The 20,092-nt window shown below is 40.7% G+C and overlaps 1 protein-coding gene across 1 annotated transcript in view; it reads right to left on the bottom strand.

Annotated features, from left to right (window-relative positions):
* LOC134877895 (microtubule-associated serine/threonine-protein kinase 1-like) overlaps window positions 1-16,866 on the bottom strand; it is a 58,076-nt gene extending 41,210 nt beyond the window's left edge. Inside the window, 2 exon segments of the mRNA XM_063903569.1 lie at window positions 2,003-2,031; window positions 16,696-16,866. Coding sequence (XP_063759639.1) covers window positions 2,003-2,031; window positions 16,696-16,734 — 68 coding nt within the window. The 5' untranslated portion in view covers window positions 16,735-16,866.
* Between the last annotated feature and the right edge of the window lie 3,226 nt (window positions 16,867-20,092).

The following is a 20,092-nucleotide window of genomic DNA, read 5'->3' as shown; positions in this document are numbered from 1 at the left end:
TCTGTCTTTTCAGAGAGGAACAACAGAAGGGAGAGGCAGGAGCTTGTGGGTCGTTCTCTCAAGGCTAAGATCCCACGGTACAGAGTGTAATTTTGTGTCTTTTTTTCTATGCTCTCTATGTCTGTGCACTCAAAAAACATGAAGAGCTTTTTTACTGCGGGCTAAAGGAAGGGAAAAAAGGGAGGCAACTCATTTCAGCTGAAGACGTGACTGAGGGACATGGTCATGTGGACTGTTGCATAACTAAAACAGATGTTGAATGGAGTCAAACATTAAGAGAAGAGCACCACGGATGACGATGTACGCCATGCACAAACACACACACACACACACACACACACACACACACACACACACACACACACAATAATGGATGATACGAGCATCCTACGTGGGGAGAAAGAGATAAGCCGAATCCAAATGGAAGATGTCTCAAACGCTGGTGGAAAACACTAAAGAACTAGTTGCAAAAGGAAGTCTGATTGTATAGAGGTCTAGGAGAAAATTACCCTACTTGTCCCTTGATTAATTACCTTTTTATAATGAGTTTATAGAAACAGTGCTGAGTTCCTAATATTGATGTATCATGCACTAGAAGTAATGATTCAACATTTAAAGAACTAGTTGCAAAAGGAAGTCTGATTGTATAGAAGTCTACGAGAAAATGACCGTACCTCTCCTTTGATAAATCCACTTAGTAAACATTTTCATAATGAGTTAATGGATGCTAGGCCAGATAGCATCCTACATAAGGAGAAAGGGAGGGAGCTGTCTCAAGGGTTGGTGGAAAGGGAAAGATACCAGCAACTTGATTTCACAACTTCAGATGTGTGAGGAAGCATCAGAATAAATGGATAGGGAATGGTATGGATTCGGTGAGAGACTGGAGCAAAGAGAGCCTTATTAGTTAGCTACTGATCCTATTCAATAGTATCTTTGCAAAGATCTATGTATCATGCACTGAAAAGCAATGGTTTTACTTTTAAATATGTGATTTAATAGAAGTCTATGAGAAAATTCCCCTACATCCCCCTTGATTTATCACTTCAGTACACGTGTGATTTCCAATGATGACAAGAGAGAAGGAAGCGTAGGGAAGATGGATAGAAAAAGGGAAGAGAGCCTTATTAACATAATATGAATAGTCTAAATGTTCGATATATATCGTGCATTAAAGCAACAGTTTTACATTTTAATAACTGGTTGCAAAGATTGTACAGAAGTCTATGAGAAAATGACCTTACTTTTTCCTGGATTTACTACCTCTGTAAGCATTTTCATAATGAGTTTATGGATGTTTACACATGAAAATCGAAGGTCAGTTGTCTTGATTTAAAATCCAATTTTACAAAGACACTGCAGCTATCGATTCATGTGGTTGAGCACAATTGTTGATTTAGATACAGAATATTGTTTTGGTATCTGAATGCGTGTTGGATTTGCTGCTTTAATTACGTTGTATGCTTTTTGATTCTTCAAAGCGCTGTGTGGCTGCTTCCGTAGGTTATTTTCCGTATCACTGTTGTCCGTGGGTTAGCTGGAGCTGATAATGTACTGTATATACAGCACTGATGAACTGACAAACTCTAAATGAGTAAGAGGGCGATATAAAAAAGGCCCTGAGAAGGGATTCAAATGGTAAAGCGGTAATGAAAACCAGAGGGGTGGCAATAAGAGAGAAGCAGATTAATAACCAAGCAATGGGAAGAGAAGAGGGGGAGATAAAGAGGGAGGAACGGAGCAGAATGGATTTCAGCACCATGGACAGCCTCCAGAGCCACGGCTGCTTTAATCAGACGCCAGCAGACTTCCTCCAGCCGACCTCCTCTCTATTCAAGTACCACACTCCACGCCACAAGCACCATCCTAAGAGCTTTCAGAAAACCCAACGTGCTAATCATGCTTAGCAGCTTCTCTAGGTGTGATTGCTTTTCTCTCGCCCTCTCTCCCCCCCCAGAGAGAAGGGGAAAGAGGCACCTGGGTGAAGGAGGGAAACACTCACCTGCTGTTCTTGCGAGGCAGCGGTAAATCCTGGTGGAAGAAAAGACAAAGGCAGGTTAGGTATAGAAATGCACTTTCACATGAACAAAGAAGAGCTTGACATTAAAACCCAATCCTGGTAATCTGGCTTCAAGTGTAAGGAGAGCTTTAAAGCCTACTGAGAGCTCCTTACTCCTAATATTTTTTACTTGAAACATAACAAACAAAGGAAGGCTTGAATGCATCAGGAGAACAACACAAGCTGTATTTTACGCAGGGCCATTATTGTTTTAATGAAATCTGTTGTGTTTTCTTAATTGTTGGGAGGTTTATTTCATGTATACTTATTTATTATGAAGCCTTTATATCAACAGTTTATTCTAGGAAGGAAAACAAGTTGTATTGTTATTCATTTTAAGTGTCAAATGTCCGTTGACATGAATACAAAGTGGAAGATAACTATTGTACCCGCCACCTGATTTGGATTTGGCCAGTAATTTATTCACAACCCTACTTTTTGCCTGGTTGATGTAGCCTTATTATACCATCATTGTATTAGCATTATGCTGTGTGTTCAAATAAAGTGCATATCTATCCATATATTAACCCATTTTACCAGGTTATTTTCATCAAACCGAGTCAGCTGGAAACATTCAAAAGTCAGCCAGAGATTAAATATTCAGCCAACTCGAGGACATACCGTTAACTGCATTACATTAGCATCATTTTTAGACCGTAGCTAACTAACTAACGCTGTTATAAATCTGCTAGCAACAGGCATCCTCTAAGTGCAAAATCTGTAGTCTCCAGCTTCAAATGAGAACCCTGCTTTAACAACTTCTTAAGAGCTTTAATCTATCCCTATGGAGCTTGACAGGAGTAGCAGCAGTAGCTAGCTTTAGCCTCATTGTATTGGCATGATGTTTTGTATGTCCCATCAAAGGAAATGTAAAACTCCCATTTACTTTTGAATTTCTTTTCAATAGTGAGCTGGAAACAATGAAATATCAACCGTAGATAACATGTTCACAAACTCAAGGACATAATGTTAGCATCATGACAGAAGCATCAATACTGAAGCTAACCAGCTAAAGCTGATCAAATCTGCTAGCTGTCATATCAGATGATAACATCTACGGTCTCCAGCTTGAAAAGGGTACCATCTTTACAATAATCATTCGTTTTTTCAGGGTATTTCCTTCCTTATGGAGCTCGACAGCCGTAGCAGGGTGTGGCTGACTGAGCGGTTAATTACTAACAACTGAACTCTGGGTTGTAAGCGGCCCCCTGGGGTTATTGGCCCCCTGGGGTTACTGGGCCCTGGAGATGTAGCCCAGCTGGCTAACGAGGTAACACGTGCAACTAGAATATAAATGAACGTATGATGTATTTGCATCCATGTTTGTTTACAAATCAGTCAGGCTGTTCATTTCTGCCACTGCACCCCCAACTGTCCCAACCTCATCTCTCTCTCTCTCTTTTTCTATCCTCCCATCTCCTGAGTCCAGATGGACGGTGTAGATTGTGCAGCAACAGCAGCAGACACTCTGTGCACTGAATAAAAAACAGCGTGAGGCAAGCCAGATCTCTTTACACAGCCTCTTTACAAAACCCTGCACGCTGCGATAGAGAGGGATGGAGCAGGGGTGTAAACAAGGGTGGAGTAGATGCTGAGAGAGAAAAAGGGATCATGCCATCAGCCATACCCTTCAGCCTGAGTATTCTGGCATTCAGCTTCCTGTGTGTGTCAGGGGTGTAAAGTAACTACATTTAATCCAGTATTGCACTTAAGGACAATTTTGAGGTACTTGTATTTCCATTTTATGCTCATTTAAACTTTTAATCTATTACAATTCAGAGGGAAATGGTGTACTTTGACTCTACATTATTAATCCCTTTAGTTGCTAGGCAGATTAGGATTAATGATGGTAAATATAATCTCCCTTAAATCAGACTGTAGTTCACCTGCAGTAAATCCAGCAGCTACCCTGCAGTATACAAAGCCATTCAAACTAGCTGCACCTTTACCAGCTCTGAGAACACTTTAATGATCAATCATTATAAAACATATCAGAGATATTATTCTGAAATGGACCAATCAGACAATGACTACTTTTACTGTCGCTACTTTAAGTACATTTAGAGGAGAGTACTTTCTACTTTCACTGGAGGAACATTTAGAATACTTTTACTGTGACAGAGTATTCCTACACTCTGGTACTTCTACTTTACTCAAGTACAAGACCTGAGTACTTCTACTTTACTCAAGAACAAGACCTGAGTACTTCTACTTTACTCAAGTACAAGACCTGAGTACTTCTACTTTTACTCAAGTACAAGACCTGAATACTTGTCCCACTTCTGGTCTGTGTAGTAAATGCTGTTTCAGATGTGAGCCATCACTACACGGTAAACAGCAGCAGATATAATTCATGCATTAGCCGCCTCACACCTTCTCCTGTCACACTGCAGCGTAATGCTATTAGCGCCGCATCGACCGCACGCTAACCACACTCAATGCAATTATTAGGTTAACCTTCATATAAAGCTTGTGTGTGTGTGTGTGTGTGTGTGTGTGTGTGTGTGTGTGTGTGTGTGTGTGTGTGTGTGTGTGTGTGTGTGTGGTGTATGCGTGTGGACCTGCTGCCATTGATCCCCACTGAAGCACAAAATATGTATTATAGTGCCTGAAAGCTGTGCTACAAGGACAAACCTGCAACTCAGCAGAGCGTTTTTATTTGTTGTCAGCCACCATACAGAAGGTTAACTCTATGACAGCAAAAACCTCCAGAGGATAAAGGCGAGTAGTGAGGCAACACGTCACAATAACAAGAAAGGGAAAGAATAAAAGAATTATCCTGCCTTCTTTATAATCCAGTAACAAGGCTATTCCACTGCATGTCCTGAGGGTTTTACGTGTTAACACAGACAAATCCCTCCTCACAAGGACAGCTGAATATTCAACCTATTGGTCCCTTTTCACTTTGTCCTCCATCGATCAGGCTAATTGACCCTGAGCCGTCAGAGCCGAGAGGAGATGACTTACAAGAGCGAGAGGCTTCAAGAGAGGCTTCCGCTGATGAGGAGGGTTAACTAAACACACAAACCCTGACTAGACCTGACAGAGCAGCCACAAGCTCGCAGTGTAAACACAGACACATAAAACCCCATCATTTCCCACATAATTAAATGTATTCTCATGTGTGCATTGCATAGTCCACCAATGAACATCCCTCCTACAGAATATTTTCACCAGACAACATAAACAATACCTTAAGTATTGATATACAACTATATGTATATTAGACTTTTTTAAAAACCATTTAATATCGTGTTTCAGTTCATGAAAATGGGACATTTTGGTCACCTAAAACTCCTCATTAGTGTTAGTTTGTGCTAAATTATGCTCTTAGGTGTGTTGAATTATACCATTATTGTTTTTAACATGTTTGTTGCTTGTAATATTTAGTAACTGAATTCAAATCACAGTTAAAGCTAACTAAAGATGCACCTCGATAACCAAGCTAGCTAACCAAGCTAGGTGGCTGGCACTTGTATTAGCTGTGACCTAGCGTTTTCTATGCTAGCAGTAGCCTACCTAGTTTATCTAACCAAGCTAGTTAGCGCTAGCTGCTGACCAAGCGATTGCTATGCTAGCAGTAGCCTACCTAGTTTATCTAACCAAGCTAGTTACGCTAGATAGCTAGTGGTGACCTAGCGATGTACTATGCTAACAGTATCTTACCTAGTTTATCTAACCAAGCTAGTTGGCTGGCATTAGCTTTAGCTGCTGACCTCGAGGAGCTTGCTATGCTAACAGTACCTGGCTTTGCTCTTCCCCAGCTCAAACTTCCAAATGGTCATTTCCGCCTCAAAGAAACACTACCATGACTGCCTAAATGCTAAGAACAAGGCTTTAAAACACCATAAATGTACACTTTTTGTCCATCTCCAGTCTCTGGGGTTAGCTATGTCCTTGAGACACTAAGTATAAATGCATATTTGTGAATGTCTTCAGGAAGTGTTGCAGTCATTACTATTTTTGCAGTCAATTAGGAGCTAAGCACACAAAGACAATCTAAATGCATTAAACTCAGTGGTGCAGTACAGCAGACTGATGTATACAGTTTTATGAATCTGAATCCAGACCTGTGAACATCTGCTCCCTGTCTGCCTGTCTGATGTCCCTCTGTGGGGCTCTTTAATGCTCAGGCATGTCTAGACAATAAAAAAAAGGCAGTTGGCACATTAAACAAAGTGCAGCCGTCCACTGGTGGCTGAAATACTAAATGGGCATGCTTCCATCTTCCCTATTACGTCTTCACCTGCTTCAAGGTTGCACACAGTAAACAGATACATGCAGAGTTGTAAGTGAAAGTCTACACTGTAGATTACATCCCTGTGCTACTGTAGCTTAATTATAAAATCCTCATGTGGCGTGGCCTTCATTAACCCAGGAACATTTCATTAAAACAGTCCTCTGTCACCCTCACTTTGCTATAAGTAATCAGTGTCACACAGTATCTGCCTGAATGTACCCGCCTAATCCCTCCATTCCACTTCAATCTGTTAAAAAGGTGGGAAAGAGACAACTCAATTCCCAACTCCAATTTAGACTTGTTCAGCAGTCATTGTGGCAGGAGACCAGTTTGCTTCTAACTCTTTGTGACTCTCAGTGTTAGTGTGAATTAGAAATACTACTGGCACAAACAATTGTTTTTATGCATTGGACAATTTGGACAGTTATGGATATTTTACTGGCATAACACGTCTTCTTTTAGACTGGGGAAAGAACTGAGTTTTTAATTTCCAACACTTTGTATATTTGCTTCTGTGAATATCTTATCTACCTCAGGTCAGAGGGACAGTGGAGACACTGTGTCCTGAGGCCAAAATGACCCTTTATCCAATTCCACTTTATCACTTTGTTTAGTTTATACTTGTTTTATTTGTATATATGCTGCTAAATTGCACAGTGCGTATTGTTGTATATTGTATATACCTACGTATTAACTGTCATTTTATTGCTTTTACTTAGTTTATTTTATGTTAGTTTGATTTTACCTCTCACTTTCCCACTTTGTCCTGCCAGTGTTGCACAGTAATTTCCCTCGGGATAAATAAAGCTTCTGGAATCTTGAATCTCCTCAATTCCCAGGAAGTTAGCATTAGATAAAATGTAAAGACTTTTAAAATACGTTTCTTATTTTACGAACAAGAAATCTCCACTTCAGTAAAACCGACATACATCACATTTTCCTATTTAATTCTCATCTATATTTTGAAGGATTTCACCAAGGTTTTTGTTCAAACATCAATCACAGACGCATTTATTAACAGCTATTTTATGAGTGATACAAGAATGCCCTCAGTAACAACTTGTCTCTCTACTATGTCAAACTAAATGAACATGTCTTTATCAATTGCTGTTCTGGAAATGTACCGCATTATGACATATTTACTTACATTTCAGAAGGATTTAATCAACTGGGGAAACCTCATGGTGATTAGTTTGATCTATCCATCTGTAGTGTATCCCATTAAGGAAATATATCCTCGCTCTACACGGCTAAGACATATTCTGCAGCCTGTATCCTCTGTTTCTTAATTCTCCTGTGGTTTAATTAGTGTGTAAGAGCTCCACGGTTATTGCTCATTGCATGGTTGCACGACGCCGTCACAGCATGGAGAGATGTTGTAAAAACGATACACCACTGCTGACAACAGATTGGGGGGTTTCTGTCAAAAATATGGAAAGCCCGCTGATCACAGATTAGAAAGCAGCTTCAATTCCACGCTGTATTTGCTCCCTCCTCTGATGCTCTTTTTATCCGGGTTCAGCTCCGTTCTCTGGGGGAGTGAGCAACAGTTCAAGGCTTTTTAACGATTGTCTGATCTACTTTAGTCCCAGGCTATCGCACTGACAGGACTGCGTGTGTGTGTGTGTGTGTGTGTGTATAACAGAGCAACTGTGTGTATGAACGTTGAAAGGCTGGAGGCCGATGGTTCTGCTGAGTTGTAATATCTCCGGTTTATGTACGTGCATTTTGCCTCAAGATCACTACGTGTTTACAGACACAGATTAATAATGTGGGGGTTTTAGAATCTAACTTGCAGATGGCCTATTTCTGTCGAAGCGTGTTGTGTTGGACACAAAATAACATTGTTAACTCGTGTGTGTGTGTGTGTGTGTGTGTGTGTGTGTGTGTGTGTGTGTGTGTGTGTGTGTGTGTGTGTGTGTGTGTGTGTGTGTGTGTGTGTTTTTATTGTTGCTTCATGTTTATCTATCTTTATATTTACCCATCCATACTTCAATCTTCTGTCCATCTTCATCCATCAGCCATCCATCCATCTTTCCCTTTATGTATTTGTGCACACATTCATCCAACCATCTATCCATTCATGGATCTATCCCTCCTTCCATTAATACATCCAGCCATTATTCTTTCCAGCTTTCCTCCATTTTTGAGTCCCTCCATCTATCTATCTATTTATCCCTATATCCATCCATCCATCAGTCCATCCAACCATTAATCCATCTAGTCTATCTATCCATCAATCCATCCCTCCATATACCTATCCATCCTTACATGCATTAATCCATCCATCTATCTTTCTATTTATCCATCAATCGTCTGTCCATCCATCCATATCTCAATTAATCATCTATCAGCCATCCATCCATCTTTCCCTTAAGGTATTTATCCACCAATTCTTTCATGGATCTATCCATCCATCCATTTATCAATCCATCCAGCTATCATTCTTTCCAGCTTTCCTCCATTTTGAGTCCCTCCATCTATCTCTATCCATCCATCCATTCATCCATCAGTCCATCCAACCGTCTGTCTGTCTGTCTGTCTGTCCCTCCGTCCATCCCCCCCTCTCTCTATCTATCTCTCTATCTCTCTATCCATCCATCCATCCATCTATCAATATACCCATCCATCCATCAGTCCATCCAACCATTCATCCATCTAGCTACTGTATGCATCCATCCTTACATGCATTAATCCATCCATCTATCTTTCTATTTATTCATCGATCGACTGTCAATCCATATAATGAACCTATAATAAACCCTTCCCTGTTGTGTCCTTCGACTCCTCCTGCCTGCCTAAAGTAATAGAATATCCCCCGTAATAATGGGATGGCATTAGCCGAGCTGCAAGCCTCTAAAGCATATTGCTGCTCTGTCAGGATGAGCCGTCCAGTCCAATCATTTTCTCGACACACTGCCAGAGAGAAATGTTGGGGAGTGGGCCTGCAGACCAACAATGGGGATCAATCATAGACCGCCCCAGCTGCCAAGAGACCGTCATCATCTACAGCAGAGACAGACAGCAGTGCGTCTGACGGGGGGAAAGGCTGATGAGTGTCATGCATACCAGATGGTCTCCTGCTATTCATATTAAAGGAAGCTTTTTATCTTATTTATGTCGACTTATGTGAACGTCATGTCCAATGACTAATGGGGAAAAGTCCAAGCAGGACTGACATAAAATTGGGTTTGAAATCAGTCTCTTGAGTTGGACATATTTGGAAAGTATCCATCAGTCCGAATCAACGTATAGATTTAAAGAGGACATGTTTAGGTTGATGCTAAGTGTCTCTCCTGGGACATGTCTCCATGCTCTAATGGTCAGAAAGCTCTTTATTTTTCTCATACTGCCTGTGCTGCCGCACCGCTTTTCACCCTCCGTCTGAAACCAGAGCTCAGTCTGCTCTGATTGGTTAGCTGGCCGGCTCCGTTGTGATTAGTCAATCTGCTTAGAGATGTCCCGCCCCTTAGCTTGTCATGTATAATGTGTTGGAATAGCTTTAATTGCTAACAGTTGATAGCTAAGGCTATTTGGGCTTGTTGTTAAAGGGACAACAGGTGTCTGCATTCATGCTGCAGTAAATAGCCCCATCCTAAGGCGTCAAGCTGAGACCCCTTTCTTCAAAAACACATCTCAAAAACTGCTCTATCCTTCTTAAAAGGGTCAATGCACACTATCTGCACTTATATTACATTACATAAACGAGTTAAATCGTATTTAAAAGTCTTTCTTTTGTATGTTACACTGACAGTACATATATGTGCCAGCCAGCCAAACGCAGTGTCTCAGAGAGGAGGCACAGCAATGTTGATTTGTCATGTTGAAGCAATGCATCATGGGAGTGTGACCCCTGACCCTAACTGCAGGGGAGTAGGGTGTGTCACCATATGGTGCTGAGAAAATGATTGTGAGTGTGTGTGTGTGTGTGTGTGTGTGTGTGTGTGTGTGTGTGTGTGTGTGTGTGTGTGTGTGTGTGTGTGTGTGTGTGTGTGTCAGAGAGGGAAAGTGACAGTTGGGAGGATGTGACCCAGGGGAATGACGGGCAGTTAAATGGGACACAGAGAGACAATCCCACATCTCACACACACACACACACACACACACACACACACACACACACACACACACACACACACACACACACACACACACACACACACACACACACACACACACACACACACACACACACACACACACACACACACACACACACACACACACACACACACACACACATAAATAAATGGGTAAAAAACTCATATAAATGTAATGCATAAATCCATTCAGTACTTACACTAGCTCACTGAATTTACATTTGAATTTTGATTTAAAATAAATTGAAACTTTGCACAGGTTTAGGTTAATTTTTGTCAGGTGTCATGTAATACTCGGGCTCCTATTGGCTAGCGCTTCAACACAGTGAACCTGATAAACTAAGGGCCGGGACATCTCTAGGCAATCCCAACAGAGCCGACCAGCTAACCAATCAGAGCAGACTAGGCTCTGGTTTCAGACAGAGGGTGAAAAGAGGAGCTGCAGCACAGGCAGTATGAGAAACATAAAGAGCCCAGGAGAGACACTACATGCTGATATACACCTGAACATCAGCAGGAGAGGACTCTTTAAAGTAGAGACACTACATACTGATATACACCTGAACATCAGCAGGAGAGGACTCTTTAAAGTAGAGACACTACATACTGATATACACCTGAACATCAGCAGGAGAGGACTCTTTAAAGTAGAGACTCTACATACTGATATACACCTGAACATCAGCAGGAGAGGACTCTTTAAAGTAGAGACACTACATACTGATATACACCTGAACATCAGCAGGAGAGGACTCTTTAAAGTAGAGACACTACATACTGATATACACCTGAACATCAGCAGGAGAGGACTTTAAAGTAGAGACACTACATACTGATATACACCTGAACATCAGCAGGAGAGGACTCTTTAAAGTAGAGACTCTACATACTGATATACACCTGAACATCAGCAGGAGAGGACTCTTTAAAGTAGAGACTCTACATACTGATATACACCTGAACATCAGCAGGAGAGGACTCTTTAAAGGAGAGACACTACATACTGATATACACCTGAACATCAGCAGGAGAGGACTCTTTAAAGTAGAGACACTACATGCTGATATACACCTGAACATCAGCAGGAGAGGACTCTTTAAAGTAGAGACTCTACATACTGATATACACCTGAACATCAGCAGGAGAGGACTCTTTAAAGTAGAGACTCTACATACTGATATACACCTGAACATCAGCAGGAGAGGACTCTTTAAAGTAGAGACACTACATACTGATATACACCTGAACATCAGCAGGAGAGGACTCTTTAAAGTAGAGACACTACATACTGATATACACCTGAACATCAGCAGGAGAGGACTCTTTAAAGTAGAGACACTACATGCTGATATACACCTGAACATCAGCAGGAGAGGACTCTTTAAAGTAGAGACTCTACATACTGATATACACCTGAACATCAGCAGGAGAGGACTCTTTAAAGTAGAGACACTACATACTGATATACACCTGAACATCAGCAGGAGAGGACTCTTTAAAGTAGAGACTCTACATACTGATATACACCTGAACATCAGCAGGAGAGGACTCTTTAAAGTAGAGACTCTACATACTGATATACACCTGAACATCAGCAGGAGAGGACTTTAAAGTAGAGACTCTACATACTGATATACACCTGAACATCAGCAGGAGAGGACTCTTTAAAGTAGAGACTCTACATACTGATATACACCTGAACATCAGCAGGAGAGGACTCTTTAAAGTAGAGACTCTACATACTGATATACACCTGAACATCAGCAGGAGAGGACTCTTTAAAGTAGAGACACTACATACTGATATACACCTGAACATCAGCAGGAGAGGACTCTTTAAAGTAGAGACTCTACATACTGATATACACCTGAACATCAGCAGGAGAGGACTCTTTAAAGTAGAGACACTACATGCTGATATACACCTGAACATCAGCAGGAGAGGACTCTTTAAAGTAGAGACTCTACATACTGATATACACCTGAACATCAGCAGGAGAGGACTCTTTAAAGTAGAGGCACTACATACTGATATACACCTGAACATCAGCAGAAGAGGACTCTTTAAAGTAGAGACTCTACATACTGATATACACCTGAACATCAGCAGGAGAGGACTCTTTAAAGTAGAGACACTACATACTGATATACACCTGAACATCAGCAGGAGAGGACTCTTTAAAGTAGAGACTCTACATACTGATATACACCTGAACATCAGCAGGAGAGGACTCTTTAAAGTAGAGACACTACATACTGATATACACCTGAACATCAGCAGGAGAGGACTCTTTAAAGTAGAGACTCTACATACTGATATACACCTGAACATCAGCAGGAGAGGACTCTTTAAAGTAGAGACACTACATACTGATATACACCTGAACATCAGCAGGAGAGGACTCTTTAAAGTAGAGACACTACATACTGATACACACCTGAACATCAGCAGGAGAGGACTCTTTAAAGTAGAGACACTACATACACCTGAACATCAGCAGGAGAGGACTCTTTAAAGTAGAGACGCTACATACTGATATACACCTGAACATCAGCAGGAGAGGACTCTTTAAAGTAGAGACTCTACATACTGATATACACCTGAACATCAGCAGGAGAGGACTCTTTAAAGTAGAGACTCTACATACTGATATACACCTGAACATCAGCAGGAGAGGACTCTTTAAAGTAGAGACTCTACATACTGATATACACCTGAACATCAGCAGGAGAGGACTCTTTAAAGTAGAGACACTACATACTGATATACACCTGAACATCAGCAGGAGAGGACTCTTTAAAGTAGAGACGCTACATACTGATATACACCTGAACATCAGCAGGAGAGGACTCTTTAAAGTAGAGACACTACATACTGATATACATCTGAACATCAGCAGGAGAGGACTCTTTAAAGTAGAGACACTACATACTGATATACACCTGAACATCAGCAGGAGAGGACTCTTTAAAGTAGAGACTCTACATACTGATATACACCTGAACATCAGCAGGAGAGGACTCTTTAAAGTAGAGACTCTACATACTGATATACACCTGAACATCAGCAGGAGAGGACTCTTTAAAGTAGAGACTCTACATACTGATATACACCTGAACATCAGCAGGAGAGGACTCTTTAAAGTAGAGACACTACATACTGATATACACCTGAACATCAGCAGGAGAGGACTCTTTAAAGTAGAGACACTACATACTGATATACACCCGAACATCAGCAGGAGAGGACTCTTTAAAGTAGAGACACTACATACTGATATACACCTGAACATCAGCAGGAGAGGACTCTTTAAAGTAGAGACTCTACATACTGATATACACCTGAACGTCAGCAGGAGAGGACTCTTTAAAGTAGAGACTCTACATACTGATATACACCTGAACATCAGCAGGAGAGGACTCTTTAAAGTAGAGACACTACATACTGATATACACCTGAACATCAGCAGGAGAGGACTCTTTAAAGTAGAGACACTACATACTGATATACACCTGAACATCAGCTGGAGAGGACTCTTTAAAGTGAAGCACTAACTATATTTCCACACACAGATACCTAATCATCCCTTTATCTCTAAAATTACTTCCTGATTCTGACTCCATGATGATTAATTCCCTCGCAGCTCCCGTCATACATCACAGCAGCGAAGCAGTGAGGGGGGGGGATGATGGGAAATGAAACGCACCTCACTACTAATCCCCATTCCTTTATACCCTCTTCCTGCTATCTCTTTTCACAGTAATAGGGGTCAATTTACTCCTGAGCTGCTGACAATTCTTCATATTCAGCCCCAATACAGACTCTCAGTCCCCTTTGTGAGCTGTAATGAAAGCATCCAGCAGGAACCCTCGTATTCATTCTGCCATCCTGGAACGACCACATGCGAAAGGACCAAACAAAGAATATATTTTCTCGGCCGCTCTCGGTATTTTTGGGCGAGAAAAACATTTCCTTTCACATTTCACATCTGTGATTATTACAGTATTGCAAAACTACGGTACAAGCCTTTGTCCGATGTTTTAAAATGACCGCACCAATTTAAAATCTGCTCGAAGATTATAGGTCTGGAAACGATGGATACGCCTAACATATCATTAGTATTATTGTTATATATTATTCTTTCTTTTTTTAAATATGAACATACGAACAATGTGTCTGACCCCTTTTTGGAAAGTATCTTTAATACAATAATAATAATAATAATAATTATTATTATTATTATTATTATTATTATTATTATTATTATTAATAAAGTTATTATTTATTTTTCCTTTTTTATATTTATTTATTTTGTATATTTATTATTTATTTTTTCCTTTTTTATATTTATTTATTTCGTATATTTATTATTGATTTATTTATTTCCCTTGTATTTTTTTCATTTTTCTATAAACAGTTCATTTTATTAAATATACAGTGTTTAATCACAAATCAAATGTACGTTAAAGGGTCTTAAACTCGTCGTCTTCAGTGTTTGTAATGTTGTGTTTAATATCTGTTTCCTTTTTCCTTCTCCTAATATTTGTCCTTGCTGACGCTGCAGATGGAGCTGCTCTGATGCAAGAAAACCTCAGACTTGCATCAAAAACAAACCACTATCATACTGTATTTTAAATAGAACAACTGCACATGGAGCCCGGCCTGCAGGCTGCTCATCTCTCACGTCACTGAACCACAGATTTATATGGAGGGTGGGGTTTGGGGGGCGTTTGACCCGTGGTGGAGCCGGCTGCTTCATAATGGATGAACGCAGTCATTGCAGCACGTCATGTCAGTATGCACGAACGATGATTCATTAGCAGCGTTCGGTCAGAGACTGTGTGAGCTAGACTAAATAACAGTGATCCTAAAGTGAGCTTTATAGTGACGACAGGGGCACATCACAGCAAATATAGAGTGTGATATTATATGTGTGTGATGTGCATTTGTGTAACACCACCTGAGACACACTGTGACCCCATTATGAAACACACAGTACGAATATCTTGTATTTTGGCCGCTCCAACTACAATTATGCATTAGAGCTGAAACAACCGGCTTAATTGATCCATATGTGTTGCTATTTTAGTCATTTATTAACAACTAAGTGCATTTTTCAGGCTAAAATGCCAAATATTAGATGGTTGCAGCTTTACCTGTGAGAGTATTTTCACGTTTTCCAGACTCATATTGTATTAAAGTAGATATTTTTCGGACACGAAACAAAGAAAGCAGTCGTATAACATCACTTAAGGTTCTGGAAGATTCTGATGTTCACTTTTCTCTGTTTCCTGAGGTTTTACACATCAAAGATCTTGTTGAATATGAAGGAAAATAACCAGCAGATGAATCGATTACTTCTGGATCATGTCAGGGCTATAAAGCAAAACGTTATGTGTATGTTCTTGTGTTTCACAGACAGCTGGATCCATTCATTCTTGACGGTAAGAGCTTGTAAATGCGAGTATCCGTACAAACATTGCCATAATAAATACGGAGGCCTTACATACAATGATAGGTTTCACCTTGCACAAGAAGGATTTCCTTTGTAGTGTTAAGCCACACACTGAAAGCACAATGACTTCTGTTGATGAATCTATAAATGAGCCTTTTTCCAATGAAAACACAACAACTTTGTATAGTTTTAATACATTTAGCATCCTATATTTACATCCTTTAGTAGTAGTTGGTCTTTTATAGTGTATTCTAACTGTTTATTTCATGTGTGCTGTATAGATACTCTAAACACATGAATGTTTCTTCTGTTAATATGTATAAATGTACTGTTTATGTGTTTATTTTATGTCATATTTTACTGTCTTATTAACAAACTGTGGTATAAAACTGACTTCCCAAATTCCCAAATTAAGAAAGTACATCTAAATCTTGCAGGCGTCTGGATGTGTGGCCTACAGACGGAAACAATACATGTTTTGATTAAATAGAAAGAAGCGATATAATGCATTTAGTCTCTTTTGTGAGTATTTCATCAGTTGTACGTTGTTTTTTCGGAGTATCTAACTCATTCTGTCCATTTTCTACTGTGTTCTCTATGGATACTCTTAAGACACTCATATTTGAACTGTTATGTATACATGTGCTGTTTATGTGTATGCTTAATGTAATGTTTACCTGTCTTGTTAACATGCTACTGTAACAAAACGACTTCCCCAGTTGGGATCAGCAAAAAACATCTGACATTTAACCGGTGTCTCTGGCCTGCAGCTGGAAACAATGGGACATGTTTTTTTTTGACACACACAACAGGGTGATGCTATGCAGCCAAACCAGCTCACCTGCAGCCTCCTGCGCCGGATTATCCCAGAGTCATCCATGGTGTAATAAAGGCTCCTTTGGCTGGGGGGTGGGGGGAGAGGTTTCCCTCACTAAAAACCACCTCTTGACCCCTCAGTAATCTGGGGTTTGACCCTGCGTCCACACCCGAACTGCACACACTGCTGTCACGTAGAGGAAGCCCAGGAGAACACACACATGTCCAGCAGACCCATTATCTGGATTTTTCAAAAATGTTCTTAGTATTTCAGCTCCACTTGTGATTCGGCTCAGGGTTGCCAGTCATGCTGCGGTGCGCACTGCCTCTCCTCCCGGGGCATCCTTGACATTTTGCCAGACGTTTTATGGGCCTGTTTGAAGCAAATGCACACAAACTGTTTCATACACTACCAGCCGAAGTCAAGTCCTTCTGTTTATCCACAAGAAAATCCACAGGAAACGTGACACTAATCCCACAGTTGGCTCACAAAGGACGATGTGTTCAAACGAGGCGAAAAACCACCGAGGGTTTCACACACTGCTGCGCCGGAATTGAAGCTCCGCAGACGGGCTTGTTCTCGGAGATCCTCGGTCCGGCTGACATGGCTGCAAACACAACCAGGAGTAAAAACAGTGTGTCCCTGCCTCTGTTTGCTATTCTAAATAACACGTTGAAACTCGCTTCTGTTTCATTCATGCGTCCACTGCTCCTCCACTTCCTCAGGAACTGGAGAGCCACAGCAGTAACGCGATATTTGTTCCCCGTCCTGGGATTCCCTGTCGCCCCTCCTCCTCCCGCAGAGTCCCTCTTCAGATGAATGGAGGAACCAGTAGAAACCTGGGCTCTGTTAAACATGAAGATAATATGGCTGCTTTTGTATCCTGAACATGGGTTGGGATGGTTCAAGGTCACTTTTATGACATACAGGCTGAAACACAAGAGGCTGGTTGCAGCTTTCAGCACCACAGACAGCGACCCAGTAAATCTACACATTACAGTACAATTACAAAACGTGTGTTCATTCAATCACTAATTAACAACAGTTACTGCTTCTTGCTAAGGTTTCAACGTTAACACTGGCCTAATTAGCCTACTCAGCAAAAATAAAACAAAATTGTTGAATAATCAGAATCAGAATCCTTTAGTCGTCCCACAGGGGGGACATTTGAATTGTTACAGCAGAAAGAGCCAAAGACAGCTTAATGTTACACCAAGATACTAAAATATATATATACAAGAATCACACAATTGCAAAATACACAAAAATAAAACTGTTGAATAAATTGGGTGCTAATTTTGGCTTGCAAGAACCATGCTAAAATCCAAATGTACCTATTAAGAAATGACTGCCAACTCTAGAGTGACCGTAATCTAGATAACAAACACAATGATGTATTGAAGAGCACTTTAAATTAGCAATTGATAGCATAAACACAAAAGCAAAGGTTATTAGAGATAATAAAAGTCGGAGATATGGTATTTCTCATAGACTTCTATACAATTTACATTTGGTTTTTTGCATTTCATTTTAAACGCCCCCTGTTGGCCATAAGAAGGAATGCCAGTTCTTCTGCAATGGCTTCACATGGAGGTTGTCCCCTGTCTGGACATAAACAAGCTTCCAGATTTGATGCTAAGCTAAACTAAGCTAAGATTTTTTCATGAACCTGTTGTGTAGCATAGTTTCAGTGAAAGAGAAAAGTCCCACTGGGCAACACGATAGGCTGTCCTTTGACAGAGTCCTTGTCTTGCGGGGGATTAGGACTTTCACACAGTTTTTAATGCAACATATGGTCCAAGCTGCCCACGCTGCCATGACTTCATCAGAGCCAGAAACAGCAGGAGGTCTGCAGCAGAAACCCGGCCCACGCTGACCCGCCCGAGAGGAAATGGGCAGGAAGGCTGCAGGGATAATGTTGGTCTGAGTTCAAATCACTGAGTAATGTTTTTGTAAAGGAAAGCCTGTCAGCAAAGAGTTCTTACTGACAGACAAAGTGCCCTTCATTTTCCTAATCTAGCTTTTACCACAACAGTTCAACCAACTGCAAATGTGTTTCTGGCAAATGGACTGCAATTTATTTAACATTTTTACATATTCATACAGCTTTCATACACATTTGGAGACTTGCTAGACATTCGCTTGGGAATCTGTGGCAAAGCTGTCAATACATCTAATCTAATCTACTTTGAAATATCTCAGGGACTATTGGATGGATTGCCATGCATTTTTGCGCACACATTAATGGTCCTTGGACGATTAATGCTACTGGAGATCCTGGCTCTTTCTCTGGTTGAGCTAGATAATATCAACATTACTTTGGGATATGAAACTAGACATCGTGGTATATAAGTCTGTTTCATACTGAAGTGATGTACATTTCTGAGCCTGCCAGGATGTCCTATAATTTTCCTTTACCCTCTAAGTCGTTTACTCGTGATTATTGAGCCAAATCTCATTGTGTAAATACATATGGTTGCACTATTGATATTGAACCAATTGACACACTGAGACACATCATACACTGTCCGTACTTATCCATACAATAAGCAAAGCACTATCATTTGTATATTAACCACATAATCAATTCTTATGTAACTCAGCAAATGCCATTCTTGTTGACAGGCTTTTGTTCTTTAAAGATTGAACAACACTAGACATGATACGTTTCTAAACAGCGACATCAGAAAACCTTTCCCTCGCTGCAGCAGAAAGTGCTCAGAGGGGCACAAATCTGGTCAGGAAAAGCCTCAGTAAGCAGGCTGTTATTTGTGAGATTAAATGGAGCTGTCAGTGCTGGCAGTCAGAGAGCCAGAGTGTCTCAGTGCTGATGGCAGTACTTTGTTCTGTATCTGCCGGCCTGTGCTGTGTAAACACTGACTAACATGCACAACTGTTGCAGCACTTTTAACTCCCTTTCATGCACAAAAAGCCTTGTTGTCTTTAAATCCCTCTCGGCTGTCAAAATGTGGACGATGATGCAGGAGTTATTGATTTCTGGCACTGAGTAACTGAGCTAACGGTGAAACACGACCAGCAGGAGGGAACTTTTGGATTTTAGCCTTTGCAGACCATTTACAAAAGCATACACAACACACTACATCAAAATAATAATAGGGCCTCTTTAAATACAACAGGGCCGAGCAGTGAACCCTGTGGAACACCATATCAAACCCCAGATCAGGTAAACCTCCAAAAACTATTTTAAAAAGTCCCTCCTCTGTAAATAGGATTAGTCCAACACACACTTCTATATTCTATACAGGAATACATTGTCATCCAATGAATCAAATGCTGCTCAGTAAAGGAACAAGGGCAAAAGTCTCAAGTGCGTCGAGGGTTAGACAAACATCATTTCACCTTTAAAAGTCGCAGTACTATCAGAGACATTATCAAGACCATTTTGCAACTGGATAATCAT

Source organism: Eleginops maclovinus, chromosome 16, assembly GCF_036324505.1.
Source record: "Eleginops maclovinus isolate JMC-PN-2008 ecotype Puerto Natales chromosome 16, JC_Emac_rtc_rv5, whole genome shotgun sequence".
NCBI classification, from domain to species: Eukaryota; Metazoa; Chordata; class Actinopteri; order Perciformes; family Eleginopidae; genus Eleginops; species Eleginops maclovinus.
Note: the sequence above shows the minus strand (reverse complement) of the source record. Positions and strands in the feature narration are given on the sequence as shown.